This window comes from Nomia melanderi, chromosome 3 (genome assembly GCF_051020985.1).
Source record: "Nomia melanderi isolate GNS246 chromosome 3, iyNomMela1, whole genome shotgun sequence".
Classification (NCBI taxonomy): domain Eukaryota; kingdom Metazoa; phylum Arthropoda; class Insecta; order Hymenoptera; family Halictidae; genus Nomia; species Nomia melanderi.
Window position 1 is genome coordinate 10,852,568 of NC_135001.1, and position 24,309 is coordinate 10,876,876.

At 35.7% G+C, this 24,309-nt stretch overlaps 1 protein-coding gene across 6 annotated transcripts in view; it reads left to right on the forward strand.

Annotated features, from left to right (window-relative positions):
* Positions 1-24,309, forward strand: part of ssh (Protein phosphatase Slingshot) — an 84,433-nt gene that overhangs the window by 44,416 nt on the left and 15,708 nt on the right. For all 6 annotated transcript variants that reach the window (XM_031987621.2, XM_076365937.1, XM_031987622.2 and 3 more), the window contains 2 exons: positions 8,843-9,021; positions 13,895-13,960. In XM_031987621.2, the coding sequence (XP_031843481.1) occupies positions 8,843-9,021; positions 13,895-13,960 (245 nt within the window). The remainder of the gene's footprint in view (positions 1-8,842; positions 9,022-13,894; positions 13,961-24,309) is intronic.

The window sequence follows — 24,309 nt, forward strand, 5'->3', positions numbered from 1 at the left end:
CGCGTAGGATTCGATTGCAACAGGCAGAGAAGCGATTTCGCGAGTTTATCATCGATTCGGATAGGCAAAGTGAAAAAGAATATAAACGGTGTGAGATCGGTAGGGAACCTTTCAGCTTGGCTGTACTCTACTCCTTTTTCCTTACATCTACCGACTAAGACTCGAATGGAATTATTAGCTTTTATAAGTAAGTGTTATATATCAAACTTTTAACTTTTGATTCGTTTCTATTTGTTTTAAGATAACAGTGTGCAGCAGTACTTTAACTCTGTTATAAAAGTCTACTTGTAACAGTTATTTCATACTCAATTAATAAAAGTTCGGAAAGATTATACACTTTTGAACAAACGATTAATAGTAAAGAAAGTTATGAATATCTTTTATACTACTTGATTGAAATAATTAGTATTATTTCAAAAATCGAGAGCAAGCAAAATATAAAAGGCAACTATATAACAAAACTTGAAATTTTTATCAACTTTACTTTTTCAAAGGATAAGAATCGTTCCCATTTAATTCACATTTTGTTTTTTCTAGGAAATAAAAGTTGCTTTGTTCACGCATTAATCTATGATGAGGAAGTTTCGATCAACACACTGTTCGTCAGAACAGTTCCCTCGAAACAGTAAAAGTAATAGTCATCGAATTACAGTGATTTGGTAACTGATTGAAAATTTGAACGGTTTCATTCGACTCTTGCCACCGTCGATTCGCTTTCGTTTCACGACACCGTACAGCGTTAACGTTATTTGTTCGCACGTACGCGCGACCACTACACGCGCGCACCGCCAGATCGCGAAACACTTTCACGATGGCCTTTCGCGATGCCTCCGTGGGATCCTTGTGGCTCGAGGAATCGAACACATCTCTGGCGGATTCCTTTTGGCTGGCATTCAGTTAGGGGTTAAGAGAAAAGAGGATCCTTTACCTTATACACTAACGATCATAATTATTTCAGGTGACTTCAACGCTAGATTTACGAAACAAGTAAATTTGACTCATGTTGAATTTTATAAACAGTATTTGGTAACTGCTGGGTCGATTTCGATTGATGCAAATACGCAAATATATATCCTAATTGTCCACTTTGAAACTTTTAATTTGTGAAATCGAAATGAGCGAATATCAAGTTTTCTAAAAGCGATAGAATAAACTGTACAGTAAATGTCAACGGTATAGTAATGTACAGTTAACATTAAAACTACCGAGCAGTAAAGTTGTCTGTTTTGTATTTTCTTATTCATTCTGTCAAAATACATTTATTAGGATTTTAATTTGTTTGTATTCTGGTTTGGGTGTATCTGAATCAATTTATTCAATAATTTCTCAGAAAATCGTCTGCACCTTTTCTGTAATGGCGAAAGAACAGACCTGAAATAGGTCATTTTGACTTATCTGGTGATTCTAGTATCATGGTCGGATTCTTACGTCTATATAATAATAATTAATATATGGAAGAATAATTATGAGCGATACTATACGTTACCGTATACGTTGAATCCCCATTCGGGAAGTAAATATCATTTCCTGACCGATTGTCTCGAACATGATTTCGAATCGTAACCTGTACCCCATTCGATTCTCAGTAACCTACTCTCTAACCCATATCGCTTACAATCTCCCGCAAAAGTTTTCGCGCACCTGCTGAATTTTAAATATTTGGAACAGTGCATTATTAAGTCTATAACAGCTGGATCTTATGAAAAAAGAGAAAAGAAATGAAGTTAGAGAAATAAGTAGAGGATACAGGAAACAAGCATGACGTGCTAGGCACAGATACATAAGACAAAATTACAAAGAACATAATTCGATCGAACTGAAAATCGATGAACTATGTTAATTCACACGATGTGTAATTAAGTTGTGATTGTAATTCCTCAGTTCTGCCAAATTGAATGATGCTAAGAAACGTGTATATTAATGTTATACATTTATAACTGCCATTACGGCACGTGTGAGATCGAAAAGATCGAAAAACGCATATATGCGCTCACACACTCTAAGGATTAACATTATCTTTATATCTTATTATAATACCTTAAACGTTATTTATAATAAAGACCAAACATACTGAACCACTCTTTACCATTCGGTTGTTTTGTGTATGTTTTTAATTTTTCAACGCTGTTCGGCGAACATACTCGTCATTGTTTGTTCTTAATTCACATTCAAATAAAGAATGTTAAACCGAAATTCCACCGTTAAAGTGTTAACAGAAGATCCAATCAACCGCCTGTACTTCGGAGAATGATTATTAACGCTTTAACGGTGTTGGACGAGTATACTCGTTATCGTCTGTTTTCAATTCACATGCAAATAAAGAATTTTAACCTGAAATTCCGCCGTTAAAAGGTTAAAGATAAACGCGTCGAAACTCAGAAAAATTCCGCAAAAGCGGTCACTAATGATGCATCTACCCTAACCCGACTCGTTGAATGATCGTGTTAAAAGTTAACACCTGGGAAGCATGGAAAAAGCCAGGTACGGGTTTCGAGTGGCTGGCAAACGCGACCTTGGCTAACTTGTCTCGCGTTAATCTTGGCTCGCCCTCTTCAAGGCCATACGCACCAAGATATTCGTACATCAGACAACGTTGTTGCTACGCTTTCGAGTGCCGTCTGAGTGCACCAGGAATGTCTCGAGATGTTATCGTCCTCCTAACTGCGAATCCGTGCTCCGCCGGTATCAAACTCTCCCTCTCGATGTCCGGCGTAGTCGTTGCCTGTTCCTTTTCACTTTCGACAACGACTGTATCGCGCGAGAAATAATATCCAAACGAGTTCTTTCCTCTTTTTTCTTAACCTTCCAACCGTGGGTTTTTCAAACGTGCGCATTCATGAAAGCGCAATTCGTGACGAATCAAATTAATACAGTAAACACTGTAGAATGGTACACTTCAATGTCCCGTGGTTCGTACTAGTACGGGCACTGTGGTTTCATGAAACATAAAAAGTATTTATTGAATGAATACGAAAACGGAGAACTATTGAGAATTTCATTGAGAAGTGAAACTGAACTTGAATGACGAGTTAACTCATTCTTAGTTAAGAGGTTATTGCGTTGACTGCTGAATCAGCGTTCATCAAAATCTTACAACAGTCGAAACAGTTTTCTTGGTGAAACGGAAACAGAAACTAAAAGGTCATTGCATGTCCTATTTTTGTCTTTACTAAAATTATTTAAGTATCTGCAAAGTGTAAGTTTTGCAACTTAAAAAATGGAATTGTTTCTTTCAAACATTGCCGTTTTGTTATTGTTCAACATTTTTACTTCATTACGATACAGACAGCCACATCTACACAAATTGAGAACCCTTCTGATTCTTTGATTTGAAGCGATTACAATTTGCGTAATTATGTTCACCATGGAACTACTTTTTTGAGATAATTTGGTTCTCACTGTAACTCGAAGTACCAGCAATATGCCTGTTTTTTAAATATTTAGTGCGTTCTTTAAACATACTTCAGTCTAGATACAAACTTTGGGGTTGATATTTTTTACATATATTTTTCAATTCACAAAGATTGTTTCCTTTGGCCCGTCATACTAGGAGAACGTTTTAATAAGAATCATTATACCCAGACAAGAGGAACTCCTTAACTTCTTCGTTTCTTTCGGTTTTTAAGTAAATATTAAAGAAACAATTTTTAATTCTCATTTTGTTATCTGAAACCATTGACCTAGCACTGCCCCACATCCCGTATCGTAATCTGAACACATGTTGAATTTATCTGGGGAGGTTGATGAGTCTGGGATATTTTGCCTACGTACTGGTTAATTAACGCAAACCAGTGGTTCTCAACTTGTATTCTGGAAACTTATTGTGCATGTTACATATATATATATATATATATATAATTTTTTATTTTTAATTTTTCTTCTAATTTTCTTTTCTCTCCGTTGAGTAATCTATAATCCATCTTTTTTAATAAAATCATAAACATGGAATATGTTTGTACACATTTTTGATATTACTTTCAAGACCTTAACACTAACTGTACCTGCACCTTGCGCATACTTATTCCTATCGTAACCAGTCAAATAACTTGGCAAACAAAAAAAGGAAATAATTGAGACGATAAATTGTTCTTAGTGGAAACAGAGACAAAGCGAAAGATAAGAATTGAAAAATTGATTGATCGGACAATAGAAGAATGAATATAAAGTTAATATCTTGCTGACCGGTCACGAGTATACTCTTTATTGGTCCCAGTTGTTCATGAGTTTCGTTGTATTTGCACTTGCATTAATTTATGCCTGAAATTAATATAAATCTTTATAAGAGCGTCCTAGATTGTATTCATTAGTTTCAATCATTTAAATCATTTTAGCATATTACATATATATAAAGTATGTATGTTAAAAGTAACATGTGTATTTTGTAAAAGAATTCACCGATGTTAAATGGACGAAAGAAAACGCAGATTTTTAATGAAATTTTAATTCTGGGCGTTTGATCGGTTCACGGTACGTTTAACACTAATAATTTTAATTTTCTGTGGCTCCAGAAAGGTAAGAAATTAGACGATAACGACCGGGTCGTTGTATGTCATACGATTATGCGCTTTAGATAGAACGCGAGGAGAGAAACGCAATCGTGTAACTGGTTCGAGATACCGATCGCAGAGCCAGCGCCAGCCAGCGTTCAAGGAGTGCATAAATCGCGGTTTGTGCCGATTTCCCTAGTCGATTCCACGGTCCTTGAATTTCGCGTTTAGTTATCCGCAGCCCGATCGATAATTCGCTAATGATTTCCTTATGGTTTCGAATTCTTCGTGTCAAGTTCAAATTTCAGCTTCGCCGCGCAACGCGATTCTCGTGAAATCGTATTACTTTGGAAAACACGCCGCCGCTCTGAAGTTTGGAAACAATTGCGTTCTTCATTAATTAGACTGACGAAACATGTCTTTCGCATTGATCAGAAAAATCGTTTTCTTTGTTTTCGAGAAACGTCTTTATTTTTTCGTCACTTTTTGTGTGTACACATATAACGTATATAATTTACTTCTTTTCTTCTTTCTTCCCTTTTTGATTAAAAGAAGAGTTTTCATCAAGCAAAAAGGTAAAATTTATATGAAGAATAATTTAAGAAATTATATAGTAAAATGTTCGCAGTTTATTTTTAAGTCGTTTCTATGAAACAAAAAAAATCTTGAATAAGTATAAGATTCTTTTGTCATTTTTCAATCGATTAATATATGTAAATATACTTTTAAGGAATAGGAAACATCTATAATTTAATTTCTTTTTTCATTTCCAAGCTTTGAACTTTAATATGTGTGTTCAAGAATTAATTTGATTTGCGACATTTATGTAAATTTAATTACTTCAGCTAGTTTTACGTCAGATGGTGTGCTAGATTATTACACTTCATCAGCTTATTACAGCGCGGAAGGAAGTGGAAGCAATTTATGGTGTCCCATAAGAAGACGTAGAGAGAACGTCCTAATTAACCGCGTAATAGGGTTAAATGTGGATAATTGCCAGGGCTGGAACTACAGTATTCCAACAGCCTAACATGCCACCATATTAAACACAGATAATTTATTGGTATTATTGCTTCAGGAAACTTTTCCTCGGTAAAATACGTTATTGAAACATTTTTAACGTGTTCTTCCTGCTTTTTTGTGATTTTCAATTATACTTACATCTTGTATTCTAATTTCTCCTGCAATTTTTAAAAATACTTTACTGCTTTATAATACTTACATAGACCTCTGTGATGTTTATAGTCAAATGAATATTTTATAGTATATTTAAGTGAAGAAGTAAATATGTTAATAATCTCAAATACAATCAGCCCTTTCGTTATATCCTGTTCACGTACACTAGCTCCAAAAAGTTTCTGTAAATGCACACAACTCTTCTGTTCTGTGCTGTTTGTTAAATAATGCATAAATAATATTCGTATATATTTAGGCATAATAGTGGTCTATACAAAAATATATAGTAGTCTCCTCGATAATTATTTTATAATTGAAATCCATATAACGAACACTAAAGAAAAATAATAACTTAAAGACTATTAACTAACTCCAATTTTTTGTCATCTTTATTTTTTCTTTGCAATTACGATTTCCACTTGATGAGTAGAAAACAAATATTCCCGACATGCACCTCGGTAGCTATGATGCGATAAATCTTGTTTTCAGAATTTTGTTACTCGGTCTAATGGGGAAAACGCAGTACAACCTGATAATCCTGTTTCCCTGTAACCACCCTCCTGGTCAAGGTGGAGGGTTGTAACATGATACAAAATGTTTTTCCTTTGTAAGCTGCCGAACGCTTCATGGTCGATTTAATTTAGTTTAAGGACACTTTTGACTCCCTTATCCTGCTGTACCCTTTAATGCAGTGATTCTCAACGTGGGCGGCACCACCCCATGAGGGCGTTCCGAGGGGCGTTAAATGTCAAGGAAGCGTCACAAAGCATTAAAGATCGAAGTGACGCTACATAAACAGTATATAATATTTATAATATTATATGTAACAATACAATCCTCTAATCTTTTTTTTTTTATTTCACTTTCATTCATTTCTACCTTTCCATTTTTCGATATATAATTTCATATCATGAAACCTGCAAACTCATTTCTTTTTCTTATATCAAATAATTATTTATTAACCTTATAAAATTATGATAATGTTAAAGTATCATTCCTTTAATGTTTATAGGTCAGGCAACGTAGTAAACATATGCAAATACAAAATGCGTTTAAGATGAAAGACGATGACAATGAGAATTTGTTTTTATTGGTAGATGAAAGTCTTCATTTGAATATTTTGGAAAATAATATATACGGTAATATTGAAGAGTTTATTTTGAGACTTTACGCGGTGCGCTTTGGAAATATAGTATTCGCAACGGTACGTTTTACCTTTAACGCATTTGTAATTTTTGCAATAATTACACCGATTTGTTTACATTTATTTGTCAGGGATAGTATGCTTCCGATATCTGCTGAACTAGGAAACATTAGTCAAAGAAAATTGCGCGAACGTTACGGTTGTGCAACTGTACTCCTCCTTCGGTGTCATTAACCCTGAAGCAGCTTATGTTTCGTCTCTCCAGACGACTACGCGATAATGATCTCCGGTCAAGTGTACGAGATCACATTAAAATTTCAGTATGTCTTCATTGTTATTTTTCTACCCCTTTCTCTGCGTTTCTTTTCAACGTTACGCAGATGTAACGTGCTTTTCTTTAATTTTGAATTGTCAACATGTTGACCGTAATGGTGATCACTGATGATCGTTACCGAATTTGTGCAACATGATTGAAGCTGGGTCATCAAATGATTGTTTAATAAGGAAAACGTATATAATATTCCAAAGCATAAAATATACATATTTGCTATTTAATGATCACTGAGAGATATGAATAATGTTTTAATTATGATTAAAATATAGTTCTTTTGTATCATCTGTCACTTATTGTTATTGTAGTCATCCTCTTTCTAAATATCGTTGTCAGTAGAAACCTATTTCAAGCCTTTTTCCTTTCAACTTTCACATTTTGTTTTATTACAATTTTGTTGTCTTTAAGCCTCTTATTAATTTAGGAATGAGAGTATAACATGCAAATAATGAAAAAGTGTCAACTATTTTAAAACGATTAATTGGTATTTAAATGTTAATTATAGACATAGTATGACGATTTTCCTGAATTTGTACATTCACGAAAACGGTTGAAATAATTTATCGTAAAGAAATCGGAGAAGCGGAATGCGTGTATTGACCAAGAATTGTGATTCACACATTGGAATGGCACAGTCAGTGCAATGTCGAAACTAGTGAAGGTGATTAAAAAGTTATCTACAGAAAGTACAATATTTACAAGGGCTGGTACATACTGAATTTCTAAGTGAATGTGCCAAATATTTCTTAACCATTCTAGAGAAGATCTAAATGTAGTGACAAATTTTGTTTTACATATGTTCTTCATTTAGAAACAAATTATTTTAAGGGTGCTCATTGTTTTTACATATATTCATAATATTTATACATAAACTATATAAAGTTGCATAAAACTGTATCAATTTGAAAATGGCGATACAGATGTCATAAAATCATGAAATTGAAATATTTTAAGAATTCATTTTTTCTATTTCACAGTATTAATATATTTCGTCATTTATTTTATTTTGTTTGATTTGATCTGGTTGTTAAGGACAAAATAAAATAAATGACAAATGATTCTGTCAGTGACTCGATAAAGAAGATTTCTTCATCTCCTCTACCTTTATGGTTCAGCGTAAAGTACGATGTACTGTTTCTATTTTGATCGAAGAGCTTTTTCTGTAAGCCTTTTTGTCCAGTCTGGAAAATTGCCTTTTTCACGAGGAAGTGACAAGCAGAATGTTAATCTTTTAATTTTAAGACACCTCTAGACAATAGTCTTTAAAGTTTAAGAAAATACACTTTTTTGCGAGGAACGAAATGAGATCTTACTCAATTTGCATTATTATTTAAGATCTTACGTTATTTTCATTCAATTATATACAGAAATCTAAAACATAAAATGTACGTTCTAGAGAACATGTTTTAAGAATGTTAAAAATTACTGTTTTTAAGCAATCATTGTCACGTCTCCGTTTATATAAACCATTATAACTTTCCTATTGAATTTGAAGTAGTTTTTCATGTTGTTTGTCTCATTTGTGTAATAAATGTTCAAAAGTATTTGTAAATTTGGGATGTAAAAAAATGATTTAATTTCTCAAATTTCCAAAAAACTTACTTATTACATTTTATGGTGATTTCAAGGATTTTCACTGAATTATATCAATTGTTTTCTATAAGGATGTTGTTTCTAACAGAGATTTCTATGTTCTGATTTTAGGCAGTGAAACTCGAATCAGTGCATCAAGGAAGGACGAGGTATCTGGTCGTTGTGTCATGCACAGGAAGACAGAATGCCGAAGAGAGTTGCCTGCTCGGTATCGACTGTCACGACAGGGCGACCGTAGGTCTCGTGCTTCGAGTCCTAGCCGACACTGCCATTACTCTCGACGGCGACGGGTACGTTGGTGTTTCTCGAATTTCAGTTGTATATTTATGTAATGTTTTAATTTTCATGAATTTTTCATGAAATTAAAAGACCAGTGAACGATAATGAAACACAATGAAATAAAATTACACGATTAAAAGAAAGAAAAATGATATTTACATAATATAATGAAATACTTTGCATTTTCAAAAGCCATCATTTTCACAATGCCAACGATCGAATCGAATTCTATTGGATCCATCAAACGCAAGAATCCAATAATCTGAAATCTCCAACTACACTTTCGTCAAAGAAATTGCTTCAACTTCTTCAATCATTTACCCATTCCCCAATCAACTCATCAACATATTAACACTTTTAGCACCTCACAATTTTTTCTAGTTATATTTATAAACACCTCGAAAAATAATCATCCGAGCTAACATCGAAATCCAAACGTTCCCACTAAAAACAAACTTACCTCAGTAAAGTATACATACGCCACTCTTCATTTCAAAAGAGCCGAAACGTGGGCTGCGCGTTTCTTCGCCGCAGACTAGCTAACGTTTCGGTTGTTACGCGACGAGATCGTTAACGCAGCGTTCCGCTAATAATCGTCGCCGCATTCCCGCGAGTCTTATTCAAAGAGCAGAGAAAGCGATCAGAATTTTACAGGTTATCAGATATTTGCCGGCGCAGGAATAGTTCCGGACTTTCTCCTCGGTTCATTGCTACCCCGTTCCGCGTCTAGTAAAAACGCCGGGGAACAAATCGCTCCGGACCCGGTCCGAATCGCTGGGATCTAGAGCCTCTCTCCCTGCTCTAGCGAACTTTTTGATCCTGCTTGCCGAGAAAAACTGGCTCGGTTATCGGGGAGAGCGTAGCTTTCAGCTGCGGGTGAGTCATTAACGAGGCACGCGATCGAGCCCGAAGTCGATCAATTAGGCAAGCAGAGCGCGGTTTGGGACCGGTGGTGCATCGAGAGAGGTCCGGCTGGTGTATCGAGAAACGTGTAAGTTAAGCATCTTAGGCTACGTTCCACGCGGCGCGCCACCGGCTACCGCGGAAAGGTGAACGCGAAGGTCAGCGCCACTCTCTTTTGCTCGAACATACGGCCGTAGGGAAATGGAGCGCGTTACCGTAAGCTGTGTTCGAGCAAGGTACTTGACAGGTGAACACCAAGGTCACGGCGGAAGGTCGTGTCAGCGATTCCGAAGCTGTCGGGGTTGGGTCGTGTGTTCGGGTCGTGTGTCGTTCGTGCAGAGATAGAATAACGACGAAATGGGCGGGGTGGGTCGAGAAAGTATTTACAGTAATGCTCGCTTAAATGCTACAACGTCAAGTCTCAGCAGTGGAATTTAACCGAGCAGAAAAAACAGGAGGAAACTGTTTGCTTCTAGGAACTAACTCGAGTACAGCCTGACATAGCCTGAAAAATGCGGGACTTCTGGATGTCGCACGCGTCAAATGTAAACATGCAATGAAGAAAATTTCAATTGCAGTCATTTTAACCTTACCTTCTCAAATGAAGCACCAGTGAATTTCTGAGATTGTTGTGGTTAAAATGGGTCCAAACACGATGGGGATCGGACTAGTTTTACCGATTTAATGTAATTAACGAAATTAAAAGTTCGTGAAGAGAGTAAGATTTACGTCATGTTTGGACTCATTTTAATGAGAAGAATCTCGATATTCCATTGGCGCTACGATTGGGAGGGTACGGTTAAAATGTTTGCAATTGAAATTTTCTTGATTTCGTGTTTATACTTTAACGAAACTATTTTGTTTGAATATTCCATCCGTATTCCATTCCGTATAATTTTGAAGGGACGAATCATGCATTAATCCTTTGACAGTGTTGCCTGGTACCCAAAAATTTCAGTAGCAGGATTGAGTGTAATATAATCAATATATAAAATTCTTGTTCTTATAATCACCGAATCATCTTCCTTTATGTTTCGAAGAAGCTTGTACACGCTTACACATTCTTATATTACATCATGTATTGTTTTCGGACATCATACAACATTTTGAAAAGGAAAAAAGAACGATTGTCTGTATAATTGTAGGGAACGCAATTGTCGACAGTGTTGCGTTGTCGTAACGTCAGTGAAAAATAGGTTAATGTACTAATTCCGACCGTCGTTGTTCTTGTCCCGTTCCTGACGCTAAGACATGCCATGCTAACAACCGAGTAGAGCCGTTCTGTTACTTCTGAAAGGTACCAATAAAATTGTTGTCCGTTCCAGCAAGTCCTCCGCTTACTGCACGAGAGGTTCAGGTTATGTTTGGCAATGCAAAATACGGGACATTTTTCCCACTGGACATTTACCCTGAACATGCGTGACTTGTAATGACACAGAAGTACCGTTTCGTCCTGGGGAAAGCTGGATCGTGGAATTCTAAGTTTACCGGAAACGGCCAGCAAACTTATAGTACTTCGAAGCAGAACTGGCTGTTATTGGGACGAAGTTTATTTCAATATATTTCATTATATCTTTTCTTTTCTTTACTACTTATTTTTGTTTGAGTGTATTTTATTATATACCGAGGAACACCGTTATTCATTACTTTATGTTAGCTGGATATGTTGAAACTTGAACACTCTAATTAAGGTATTTAAACAAAACGGAATTCGGATAAATTGTTTAACCATTTACTTTGATATTGTAGAAAATATTTCTCAATTGTAAACATAGGAAACAAAAGGTGTAAGATTAGAAAAAGGGAATGTAGGAAATTAGTTAAGGGAACTACAGGAAATGTAGTTAAACAGTTTCATGAAAGAGGAAAAAAGTAATGTGATGATTTTGAATAATACAGCTCACTTACGAGATACTTAATCTCTGCATTATAATATTGAGTTATACACGCAAGAAAGATTTTAAAGTAATTTTAATCCCTTGTCTTATTCTTTATTTTCCAATTATGCTCGGCTATCTACTTTATCATTAATGATTTAATAGAAAAGGACAAAAACTTAATTTTCATTCTTTGTCTAAGTTTACTTCAAAGATTAAAGATTGATAACAGCCAAGTAATATTTCGTTTGTATGAAAAACAATGAAGTAACATTCAGATTTGTCGAATTCCGTTGAAAATTTGTTTGTGTTGAAAACATCAACATTATTTTTTCCTCGGTTACTCAAATTAAAATATTATTTTTCCAGAAGCAATATAAAAGCTTTAAGGTAAATATTTACCCAGGATGAACATTAAGGAATCGTTTTCTTCTCTAATGAATAATCGTGGATAAGGGATTCCAACATCTGTGGTTGCAAAAGGAATTGTACCGCTTATCCTTTATCCGTTAATCCGATCTTTGCTACAGAGTAATTGATGGTACGCGACGTTCGCGTGGCTGTCGGTTTTGCACCGGTTGGCCCTTTACATAATGCGTAATTAACGGTTATGCTGGATGTGCGGCGCGTGTTGTAATGCGTTGCGAGCGAGTGTAGTTGCGTTACTGTTGTAATTTCAAGCCGACAGTTTGCTCGGCCGCGTGACGCCGATTGCCGCTTCGAAACAGCGAAATCAGGACTTTGAATAATTGCCGGTTGGCAAAAAAAAAGAAAGAAACAGAAGTAGTAAACCAACAACAGTGCCCTGACGAAGGGGAGACAGGGGGACTGTTGCGTTCGTTCTGGTGCTTGCACAATTTCAATTATCTTCACCGAGATTGTGGGTCTCGTGTCTTTACAATCAGAAGTCACGAGCGGATCTTTATGCATCTTTATGCATCTTTATGCATCTTTAGGTAGCACATATGTTCAAGAAGCAATCGTGTATACGCGTTCTAAAGTATGTTGATAGAAATTTTTATTAGTTTTGATTTGAGGGATTAATAGATTTTATTAACACTAGAACTACCGAGCATTTAATACGATTAATATGTAATCCCTATAAAAATTGCAACAATAAATTGTTTTCAGTTTCTTCAGGTATTCATTATAGTATTCAAATGAAACTATTTAATTCCAAGATCATTTCAAATATCCAATGCTTTTAAGATATAAATAATTGCGAAACAGAACAATCGAAATCAGTCATTTTGACTGGTATAGTGGTCCTAGTGTTAATATTGATTTTGTTAGGGGAGTACGAATGTTTAAGCAGCTATACTCCTCAAAGAATATTAAATGATTTCTATTTATTTTTTAAATAATGTACTGAAATTAGAATGAATGTTTTCTCATCTTCTTTTGCGGTAATAAATTATAGCTTCATTGTTATATATTATATTAACAATAGAGCTTCAGTTTTCTTGTTTCGCAATTATTCATACCTTAAAAGTATTGACTGTTCGAAACGATTTGAAAAATAAATAGTTTCACTTGAATTCTGTAGCGAATACCTGAAGAAACTGAGAAAAATCTATTGTTACAATTTTTATACAGATTATATATCAACCGCATTAAATACGTAGTAGTTCTAACGTTAAATATGCACAATAACCATATTCATTATAAGAAAGTTCATTCACTCGATAATTAACCACAAAAATAATTTTATTACTTCAGTAGTTACGCTTCGCTAGAAATAATGAACGTATTATATCCAACGATTTGACAATTCTCCCAGAAAAATAGGTTTACGCCGCGTTCACGATAAATTTCATTGTGAAACGGTCCATTTATCTCCGTGAACTATTTCGTACCTGAAGGATTCGAAGGTACAACATTGCTTGCACCGCGGGCCGAGTGAGAAATTGTAACAAGCTAGGCGCGATCGAAAATAGCATCGAGCTACTTGTAAGTACCTACAACGGGGAAGTTGGGTCGTTTCGGCCGGCAATAAAATAGCTCGTCGATACGATCGGTTGGCCACCCTATATAAGGTGAACCGCGTGACCCTCGCAAGAGACCCGACTTTTCATTGTTTTCCCCCTTTTCTTCTCTGTTACAGAGGCTTCAGCGTCAGCGTTTGCAGTCGACAGCACATTTTCAAGCCAGTGTCCGTGCAGGCTATGTGGTAAGTCGAATTTTTGAACGAACGTGAATGACATAAGTCAATAAGCTACGTTTCGGAAGAGAACGAAATGATATTATATGAACCGAAACAGGCGTCCGACGCGGTGTCAAATTTTATCACTCACTTTTCGAAATGTTTCGGAGCTTTGAAAAGGTATTTGGGAGAATATGGCCATATCTCTTTTGAAACGCATTCAAGTGAGAACTAAAAGAATTGGAACAGCAGATCTGATTACTAAATTGAGCTTTAATTATTTTCTTACAAAATAATTGATAATCAATTATAATTGTAGTGTCAGTTGCTTATGCAAGGTAATTGAAGTGGTTATACTATATATTCGTTGTTTACAGACGCTCGTTGAAAGGAAGGAAACGTACATGCTACTAAAAATTTCATATTAATTATTTATATCATGTTTATTATTTTCATATTTTTATATTTACAATAAGAATATTAGAATAAACTTCATTGAAGTTATGCTTCTAATGGTTGAAGACAGATGGTTCAAAAGACAAACGTGAAGTTACATGTTTTAGATAAGCAAACGTAAATGTGATTAAACGCATTTTTGTTATCACATTTTTCATATGTTTATATACCTAATATCTTCTTAATATCAATATTTTTCAAAAATATTGTATGTATTGTTTGTTCAAAATAACGTATTTGCAACTTCGTCAGCGAAGTTTCTTTATTTTCAAAACTTACAAAATATTTCTCCTATCGAGAAGTCAACCTCTAAATCGTATGAATACCAATTTCATCAAGATTTCTCATTTTAATTGTTAAAAATATCCGAAACATTAGAAAGTACTAGCGGCAGTAGCATTACGCAACGCACTCTAGTTAGGTTCAATTTTGCCGGGGAAATTCCTGTATACACGTATCATTCTTAAAGTAATCGAATCAATTGAGTAGAAACGATCGTTGCCGTATGCCTAATAACCGTGACTAATAAATAATGTCGTGTAATTGCGACGGATGGTCCGAGACGACACCCACGATATACGTATGCATATACGGCCGTCGACGAAACACGCGTAAAAGAGTTCATCCCACATGCACACTGCTTACGTTGTCCATAAATATCAGGACAATCGTCAAAGATATAGTAATCGTGGAAAATTGCGTGGAAATGACTGAAATCTGAAGACATATTTAACTAAAACCAAATCATCGGGCTACGTGGAACTTAAGCATTCGATATTATGGTAGAAATCTTAGCAATTACGTGAAAGAAAATGTAATCATCTTTTTCTTCGGGGAAAGTGTATCCTGATACCGCCCATCAACCTTCAGGTCTGCCTTAATTAAAAGATAATTACCATTTTCGTAATCGATCAATGTGAAATCAAAGAGAAATTAGTTTGGTTTCCTGTAGGATATTGCTAATTAGCAGTAGTGACTGCATCCCTTCTTTTGTAATTAGATCTGGTGATAGATAGGTCTAGACTTATTGAATATTTTTTTTAACACTTTTATTTTCTTTTTAATTAAAAAATCTCTAAAGATGATAATTTCATTCGTATTGTTATCTCATTGTTGTTTGACATTTCTTAGAACTGACTAATAATGGAATACGCGTGTGATTAATTATCATTTACGACAAAGTATTAATAACTCTAACAGAAATCTCATTTTTTTTTTTATTTATACCAGCCAAAGATTCGATTACTTAATACCGTGCCCATACAAATTTCAAAACATACAACGGAAAAGATATTCAATTTTCAAAACCTGTAGATCAGAATCCGTATGTAGCCAGAAACTCTATAACATGTACAAAAAAAACATTTATTAAGATTTCTGTTTGCTTATAGTCTAGTTTGGATTCGTCTGAATCGACTTATTGAATAATTTTTCAGAAAATCATCTGCGCCATTCTGCGTCATTCTGTGTCATTCTGTGACTAAAAAAAGAAAGAACAAATTAACCAATGCACCAAAAAACCAAGGGATCATCCGCGTCATTTCAATAACTATGAAAGAAGAGACTCGACATATGTTGTTCTGGCAGTTCCAGCGTCAAAAAGTCAATTGTCGCATAGGATGTAGCGTTGAAAAGCAGAAAAAGAGCAAAGAAATAATTGTCGAAGCGGCGTCGTGATGCTATCGATGCGGAAGAGGTCGAGCCGAATGAAAGGAAAAATGAAGCGTGGGCCGTGGCTTAATTGGTCGGCATCGCAATTGTCTCATGCGCGGTCGGTCGGTGAGGAACTTTCTTGCCAGCCCAACCTCTTCCGCTCGCGGATTTTTCAGCGCGGGTGAAAACACGTCCTGATCTTCCCACACGGATCGCCCGCTAAGTAATTACGTTCGATGATCTCTTTTGTTCTTGCTTGATACGCTGCTACATGAATTTACCTTTCGGAACTCGTCTTCGCTGCGAATCCTTACGTAACCTGTAGACACGCAGAAGGAGACTGCAATCGGAGCGTATTCGAATACGCGGCGAACAATGGACGAATTATCTCAAGAAAGTTTATTCTTTGCCGGCTGTCGGTGGTGTGGTTGAAACCAACGAACTTACGACCAACGTTACAATGTTGCTTTTTGTATAAAAAATGTAAAGTTGTGTGTTTGATATTCAATCGTAAGATGATCGGCATTCAACGACTCTAATGTTATATATTCGAAAATATCGTTTATATATTAGCTGTTATAATTGACTAACTCTATTGAAATCAATCATTTAAAAATTATTACTTAAATGTAGTAAAAAATAGTAATCGTACCAGTTTTATTAGCTTGAAATGCTTAGTGATAGTGCAATTAAATTTGATGCGTTAAGTCTCGTCGTTAAAATTTCTTAAAAAGATTGTGAATTTCCATAAAAAAATCTTCTCAGTTCTGGTAGTTACAGTCTCTGTTTATTGTTTTATTTATGACATCTTGACATTCGCTTGGCAATTTAAATAGTAGTCAGTATAAATCTTGAATCACTTACTGCTTCATTATTATCATAAAGAATTCTTGATGCGTTCTGATTTACGTTTATGACAGAATTAATTAGAAGTTAAGTATGATATTATTCTGGTCATTTCGTGCATTAAACCAAGCTGTATCACTCGAACGCGAGAACAATTATAAAAATTGGTATCCTTGAACTTTCGTGGGAAACATTTCCACACATTTCTCATGTTCTTCGAGATATTTGATTGGTATGATTCATATACCACACCCTATATGTATATATTTGCTGTGCTAGAAGTATAATCACGTAAAACTGTTTACATTGGTACAAATTAGGGTAATATCTATCCGAGGATATTATATGTATAATATAATAAATTCAGCAATAAGAATATTATTGTCTTGAAGATTAAATGAAATTTTGTCTTTGTAATGTTGATGTGCAAACTTTAACGTAAAATTGATTGCATTGGTAACATATGTTATCGAGATATATAATTGTTCGCACAAATATGAATTACAATTACTTAATTTAATTACATCAAAACCATCACAATTGTATTTGATATTATACATTTATTACTACCAATGCAATCAATTTTACATCAAAGCTAGCACACCGACATCACAAAAACAGAGTTTCACTTGATCTTCAAGAGATCAAATAATATTCTTATTAGTAAATCAGCCAAACAGATCGTATCCCTTTCTTTTAGCGTACAATTTATATCACGACATGCGAGCAAAAATATTGCAAATAAATACCCAGACGCAGGATAGAAAGTTGTCGAACAAGCTACACGACGTTTGATTGACTAAAAACCTAAATTCAACGAAAAGAAATTTATCTTCGGACTTTCAGAATTATCTTTAAACTTTTAGAAATTTATCTTCAGACTTGCTGAAAAAAGAAAAACGTAACGAGATTTCCTGGTGAACTTGATACGAAGGTGAGAGGATTGAACTTAACCCTTGTCGGGGTGGTTCAATTGTAATACATGGAGCGAGGGTTGATCGATTCACGCCACGCGTTCGCTGAGGTCCCATTGTCGAGCGGAATGCACGACGAGGATCGTTACGGCACCGAAAACTCCGTCGGTCTATCGTCGTTGACGTTGTCATCCTATTTTTGGAGAAGCCTCGGTGGACTCGGCCGTCAATGTGGTGGTGGGGTTGCTCGCGACCATGGACCATCGCCCGCGCCATTTATGGGCGCGTCGCGACGCATGGTCACTTTGCCGAATTCTACTATGCGACCCTGAAACCATACTGCACCCCCGGGATATTGTAAAACGCCGCTCCACTTTGCTGTCGGCCGCCCACAATTTTTTTGCGTTAGTCGAAACGTCCTGTGAAAGATGACCGAAATTTGCTCATTTTTCTTCGTAGAGAAGACAGCTTCCATTTTTGAAGTTGTTTTAGACTTTGTTTTTAATATGTAATTGTATCTGTATAAATGATAATTGTATGAACAAGTAATTACATTTGAAAACAGTGTGTTATATAGAGATCGAAAAATAAATTGTAAAAGGAAAACAAAGCTCCCAGCTAATTACATTGTGATTAACATTCAATGAAGCTTTATAGTTAAAAAAAAAAATAATTCTTTTATACTTTTGTAATTTTGTAACGTTTTTCACTGCTACAGTTTTGATAAACATAAACGTTCGAATTGTCCGACATCTTGAACTTGAAATACAAAATTAGAAACCTGTCTTACCGACAGCATTGGCAGCTCCATTTTGTATGTTTCTTCCAGACAATTTTAAATCCTGACTGTAGAGTAACGGAAATAACAATAAAACATTTTCACCTGGATCAAACAACATTTTGCTTTAAATGTTTAAAAAAAAACCGTAGAGCTCCTCGTGAAACTCATTTCAAAGTATGTCAGACAACTAATATCCTTACGATATGGAGTTAGACACGCGATAAGCACATTAAAGTGAGTTTCTTGAATACGAATATCCCAAGTTCACATTAATTGAAAGTAAATACTGTTTGCAAACATGTAGCCGTATAACATGTATCATGCTAGGAGACTATTAACGATAAAATAACCCTTGCGAATCCAATCACCAAATAAATCGTAAAGCAAGAAATTAACGGGGAAAGGGAGGTAAGAAAAATCGTAGAAATCTAAATTAATAAAGTACCTAATATTAATCTCGATGTAATTCCAAATCTATCCACTATGAATTACAGCACGATTCGAAATCCACTCTTAATCCCGATATATTTCACAAGCTAATATTATTCTCAATATTATTCGAAACTTACTATTAATCCTAATACGATTTGAAACCAAATATTACTCTCTATATCATTTGAAATCAACCGACGTTTTCCTGATACCATTAGAAACACGTTACGGACAATCGACTCAAGGAAGTTTTAGCGTCGCGTCGGTTCGCCGCGCCAAGAGTCGGCGCGCAAATGAACTCACCGCGGCGCGGCAGGTTTTCGTATTCTTCCATTTTCCTTCGGGACGCTCGGAGGAAAGGAGATCGCGAGGCGTGGCTTGTCTCGACATCGACGACCAATAAATAATAATTGCTTGTCGCTGTAATATTTACGTAGATAACAATTAAGGATCATTAACGCGATGACCCGTCGGCCTGGCAGACAGGTGGCTACCCCTTAGATGTGTTTTACGTTCTCTGGTCACTTTCACTGGTGTCGTTGGACGTCGATTCGTAATGCTATCCGCGCGTTAGGTAACGAGGATGAATAATGAAATGGCACCACGGAAAGAAAGTGCTACTTCGATAAGAAATTTCGGATTTCGTGGGTTTTGCGAGGCGGATATCGAGTTCCATTTAGAGAAGCGTGTTCGAGCCGATAGAACTGGTTTCTGAGGAAAACTGACTCGTTTCGGTTCGTACGCTAGACTATGCGAGAAATATTTTCTGAAAATCATCTTTTATTATTATTATTATTGTTATTATTAGTATTATCTTCTTCCTTTCCGGTTTCTTGGTTTCACCTAATTTATTATTATTATTATTAGTAGTAGTAGTATTATTGGTGTTAATATTATTGTTACTATCGGTTTTATTTATTCTTATCATATTACTTATTACTTAAAATTCTTAGTGAAATAGTATACGGTCATACAAGTACCCATTTCTCTGATTTACCTTGTCAAATTCGAAATCGGTTAGAAAGTAGAAGTATAATTAAATTCGTCGAAAATAGGTCGCTTCTCGGTACTTCCAACAGTAACCAACCCTTCGTTGATCAAACATTTCCATAAACATTCAAAATATTATTAAAAAAACTTATCATCGAGTACAACCAGTGATTTTCACTTTCGATTTCCTCGAACCTCTGGCAAACTCGAAAATATGCTTGAAAAAAAGAAACGGATACGAATGCGAAATCTAAGAGTATCAATCATAAAACGTCTCTGAAGAAGTTCAAAAACACGATCGAGTGAAGAAAGGATCCAAACGCGTATGCGAGTTTCGAACGAGTACATCGTCGGTAAAATTTGATCGGTATCGGATCCGATCGGCTTACCTTCGATTTAAGGAGTTCCACGGATGATCGAGGTTCCGCGGCGGGTTAAGTACGGCCGGTTTTTGTTCCTGACGGCACAAAAGATATCGAGTTCGCCGGTTTTCAGGTCGCCGGCAACAGGTTTGGGTGTGGTTTTCAGTCCAGCGATAAGCGCCCGTGCTCTCCTGCTCGCCCCGGCTCGGCCAGAGCAAGAAAAACGACGATCCATCTCCGGCTCGAATTAATTCGGAGCTCGCCGATTCCTGATTATGCAACGCGCTCGGCCGCTTCCCTCGCCGCGGCGTTTTACGCCCCGTGAACCTGTTCGCCGCGCTCGCGGACCGGCTAAAACACATTTCAATAGGAGCAGGAAGAGCTCACGGATTAACGGGGAATCAATGAACCTTCGCGCGCCAACCGGTTCTCGACCGGATGACGAACACATCGGCGCAAAGTGACACCTCGTCCCAGCTCCCCTCCGGTGATAAGGCCATCGATATTCGATACGGTCCGTTTCCGATCGTTGCTCGCGATATTCCCGAAGCGATTTTTTTTATTAGCCATTTCCTGGCGGGACACGCGAAACACCGGCAATTATCGTTTCAGTGACTGCCGACTGTGTGGAATACGTTGACTTCGAGATACACGGTTGTATAGCGTGTTAGCGAGTGGCTATTGGATAGGTGTAGTCGGATACGGTGGTCAAATGTGAACTTCAACACGTTGTCCTACTTTTTATCTCACAATTGTGCTCGATAAGACTACTTTGCAGTCACACGTTTTTCAATTTTATAATTTTGCTGCGTTAATTCAACTGGTTACTGAGAATTACTTTCGAGTGTAAAGGGTTAAAGCCGCTAAGACATGTGGGAAAATGCAGTTTTATTATGAACGTTTAAAAACGACAAAATGTATATTTTTACAGTAACGAAATGTTATTGTGATGATTGTATCTGGAAATTTTCTCAAATTTTCTATTAACCATAAATCAGAGTTCTCAATGTTTTGTTACGTAAAAAAGGAAATTAGCCAGTAAGCTTTTGTGGATTCCTTGTTATGTAAATGTGACAAAAAAATCTTGAACATTTCCGAAGTCAGCAAAGTAGTATATGAGATGAAGAATTTACATCTGACATTTCTACGTACGTTACATGTCAGATCATTTTACATCATCGAATCATTCTATTTCTCTTTCTCTGCATTCGGCTGTACAATTTCGACTCCTGTTTTCACTTTTTCGCAGAGAAATCGCAATGTCCCTCGACAACTACGCCGAATACTTTCGCGAGTGGAGTAAAAAAAATCTACCGCTTTCCCATTGAGAGAAAAGTTGAGAATAAATTTCATGCAACGACTTCCTAGTTGACAGTGAAATAGAGGCGGTGTTATTGAACACTCCTTAGCCTAAACGCGCTATTTGCAATTTGTTTGACTCGTTACGTGGCTCTTTATGAGTGGCGGGGAGTTGAAATAGTTTGATTAGTGGTAAATTGCTGAAAATGAAAATACTGTTACTTATAGAAGTTGTGTCCAATTTGAATTGTTACTTTTAATATTTAGTTGAATAGGTTGGCGACATATTAAAGAAAAAATTATTAACAACGTACGATTGGAATAAATAAAATTAAATAAAATTCTACAATGTCAAGATTAATTACTGAAAAATATCAACTCATAGCTCGAATAATTTGGCAAATTTGAAGCGAGTCAATTGATTGAATAAAAAATAATTAAAGTTTACTACAGTGATTACTAACTTCTTGCACCGCACAGACTATAATAAAATTCAGGTTCATAGAACCTTTTTGAAAAACAAAAATAGAATATGTTTCAGTCATTGTAAGGAAAATAATGCTTGTTTGTATTGCGTTGACACAACGCCAACGCTATAATTATTCGTAATATTATAATTATCCTACACATAAGTCCAATTTTAGTGGCATTATTAACAGTAGAAGTACCAGATAGGTTAAAATCATTAATTTCTTGTTTCTCCTGTTACAATCATTGGAAAGATATAAATGCTTTTCTAAACAATTATTGCATCAATTGATTTAGTATATATACTAAAATATAAATTATTTGAAACCTCAATAAGCACGCTCTCGTAATTTTCATAACAAAATATAAAACAGTCAATTCGATAACACAGTAGTTTTAATGTCAAAATACAATTGAAGTAAGTAACTTCGATTTCCAAGCCAAAAAACTGAAAAAGATGCTTCCGGTGAAAGGTTTAACTCAACCTAACATTTTAGGTTTTTTTTTTTAATTTCAGAACAAGACTAGAAAATTCTAACTAAACTCTGCATTTCTACTTTTATATAATACGACAAACATGCGATAAAACTGAGAACCATGTTAGGGTTAACCCTGTGTACTCCTATATCGAATGTACATCAGATTTATTCTAAAAAATAGATTTACCTGTAAAAAGACTGAAAGTGACCTTGATAACTCTGGAAAAAAGAGTTGAATCATGTTATTTCAGCTAAACAAATTTCCGATCGAACCACTGGCAGCAGAATAATCTAAGCTAATCACGCTTCGTGGCCGATCCTATACAATTCCTTATATTTAAATATTACTCGTTTTATTATTAATAAACGTAGTTATTAATAAAGTACTAAACAACCCACATAAATATAAAAGGAACACGGAGTGCAAAGGATTAACAGTACCGACGGACTAATCGTTCGACAGATTCCTGCTGAGTCCGAACATGGTGTTTTCGTATTTCTTTTAACAAGGGAATCTTTCCAGCGTAACAAGAGCAAGATAAAAATGTAGGACGCGTTACGAAGCCGTTTACACGGTGCCCTGGTCAACGACAATCCTAAGTAGCGACGCACACGGGTGTCGGTTAGATCGTTATCAACGATAGTTAATGCTCGAACCAGACACCGTTGATGTCACTGGGCTGTTCGCGCCGCGCTCTCGCGCATGTTAAAAGTGTAATCGTTTCCATTCCTTTCACTGTTGTGACCACAGCGGTAGAACATGTTCGAGGATATATGGAATTGTACACGCAGCTCCGTTCTGCTTCGAAGCATAACGACCGGCGGGATGTGCTGCCGCGATCTGGATACACGCGCGGATCATTACACCGAATGATTTGAGAAAATCGTTGCCCTTGACCGGCAGTCAGATACGTTTCTTATCCCTAGGAGATGATTTTATTGAATATGTAGGGACAGCGCAGGGAACTTCTTTGAGAATTCGAGAACACGTGTTTCTCGGTGTGTTTACTGTTTTATTAGCTAAAAGATAGTGGTTTTTCTTTTCAACGTGTTCGTGATATTTGTCTAATATAGGGATAAATGTAATAAATAAATTCGTTGGAAGATTATAACAAGTTGTTGAATAGTGTAGACATTTTGTTAAGTTTAATCGTATGAATGTAATAACATCATTTTGGGAAAACACGTGGTTCAAACGTCTACTTATTATTTCAAATAACTGAATATTTAGGAAATGCATCGTTTGGAAATTAATTGTGTATAGAAATAATTTGTTTGACGTTTTTATTGGAATGATAATTTGTCACCTTTATTCATTGCTTTCATTTCAAATTAGAATTCGAAGAAAGTAATGCATTAATCAAACGTAAAGTGATAATAAGTAAGATTGACTTCTTATCTGCATTTCAGATGCATGATGCACTGATTCTCGCGTTCGAATCAATCTCAGCCAAAAATAAGATGTTAATCGTATTTCTTTGCTCTAGAAATATTGGAGACGATTAAATAAATCTTTCTTTAATCTACAACTTGTAAATGTACACACATATATTTATATATATTTTTTAAGATGAGTCACGATGAATATTGCAACATATATCACAATATTTCACGAACTCAGGAATAGGCTTCCAAGAAATTTCGTCACGAGGCAGAGATGAAATCGTAGTTTCTTTAAAAGTGGGCGCGTAACGGT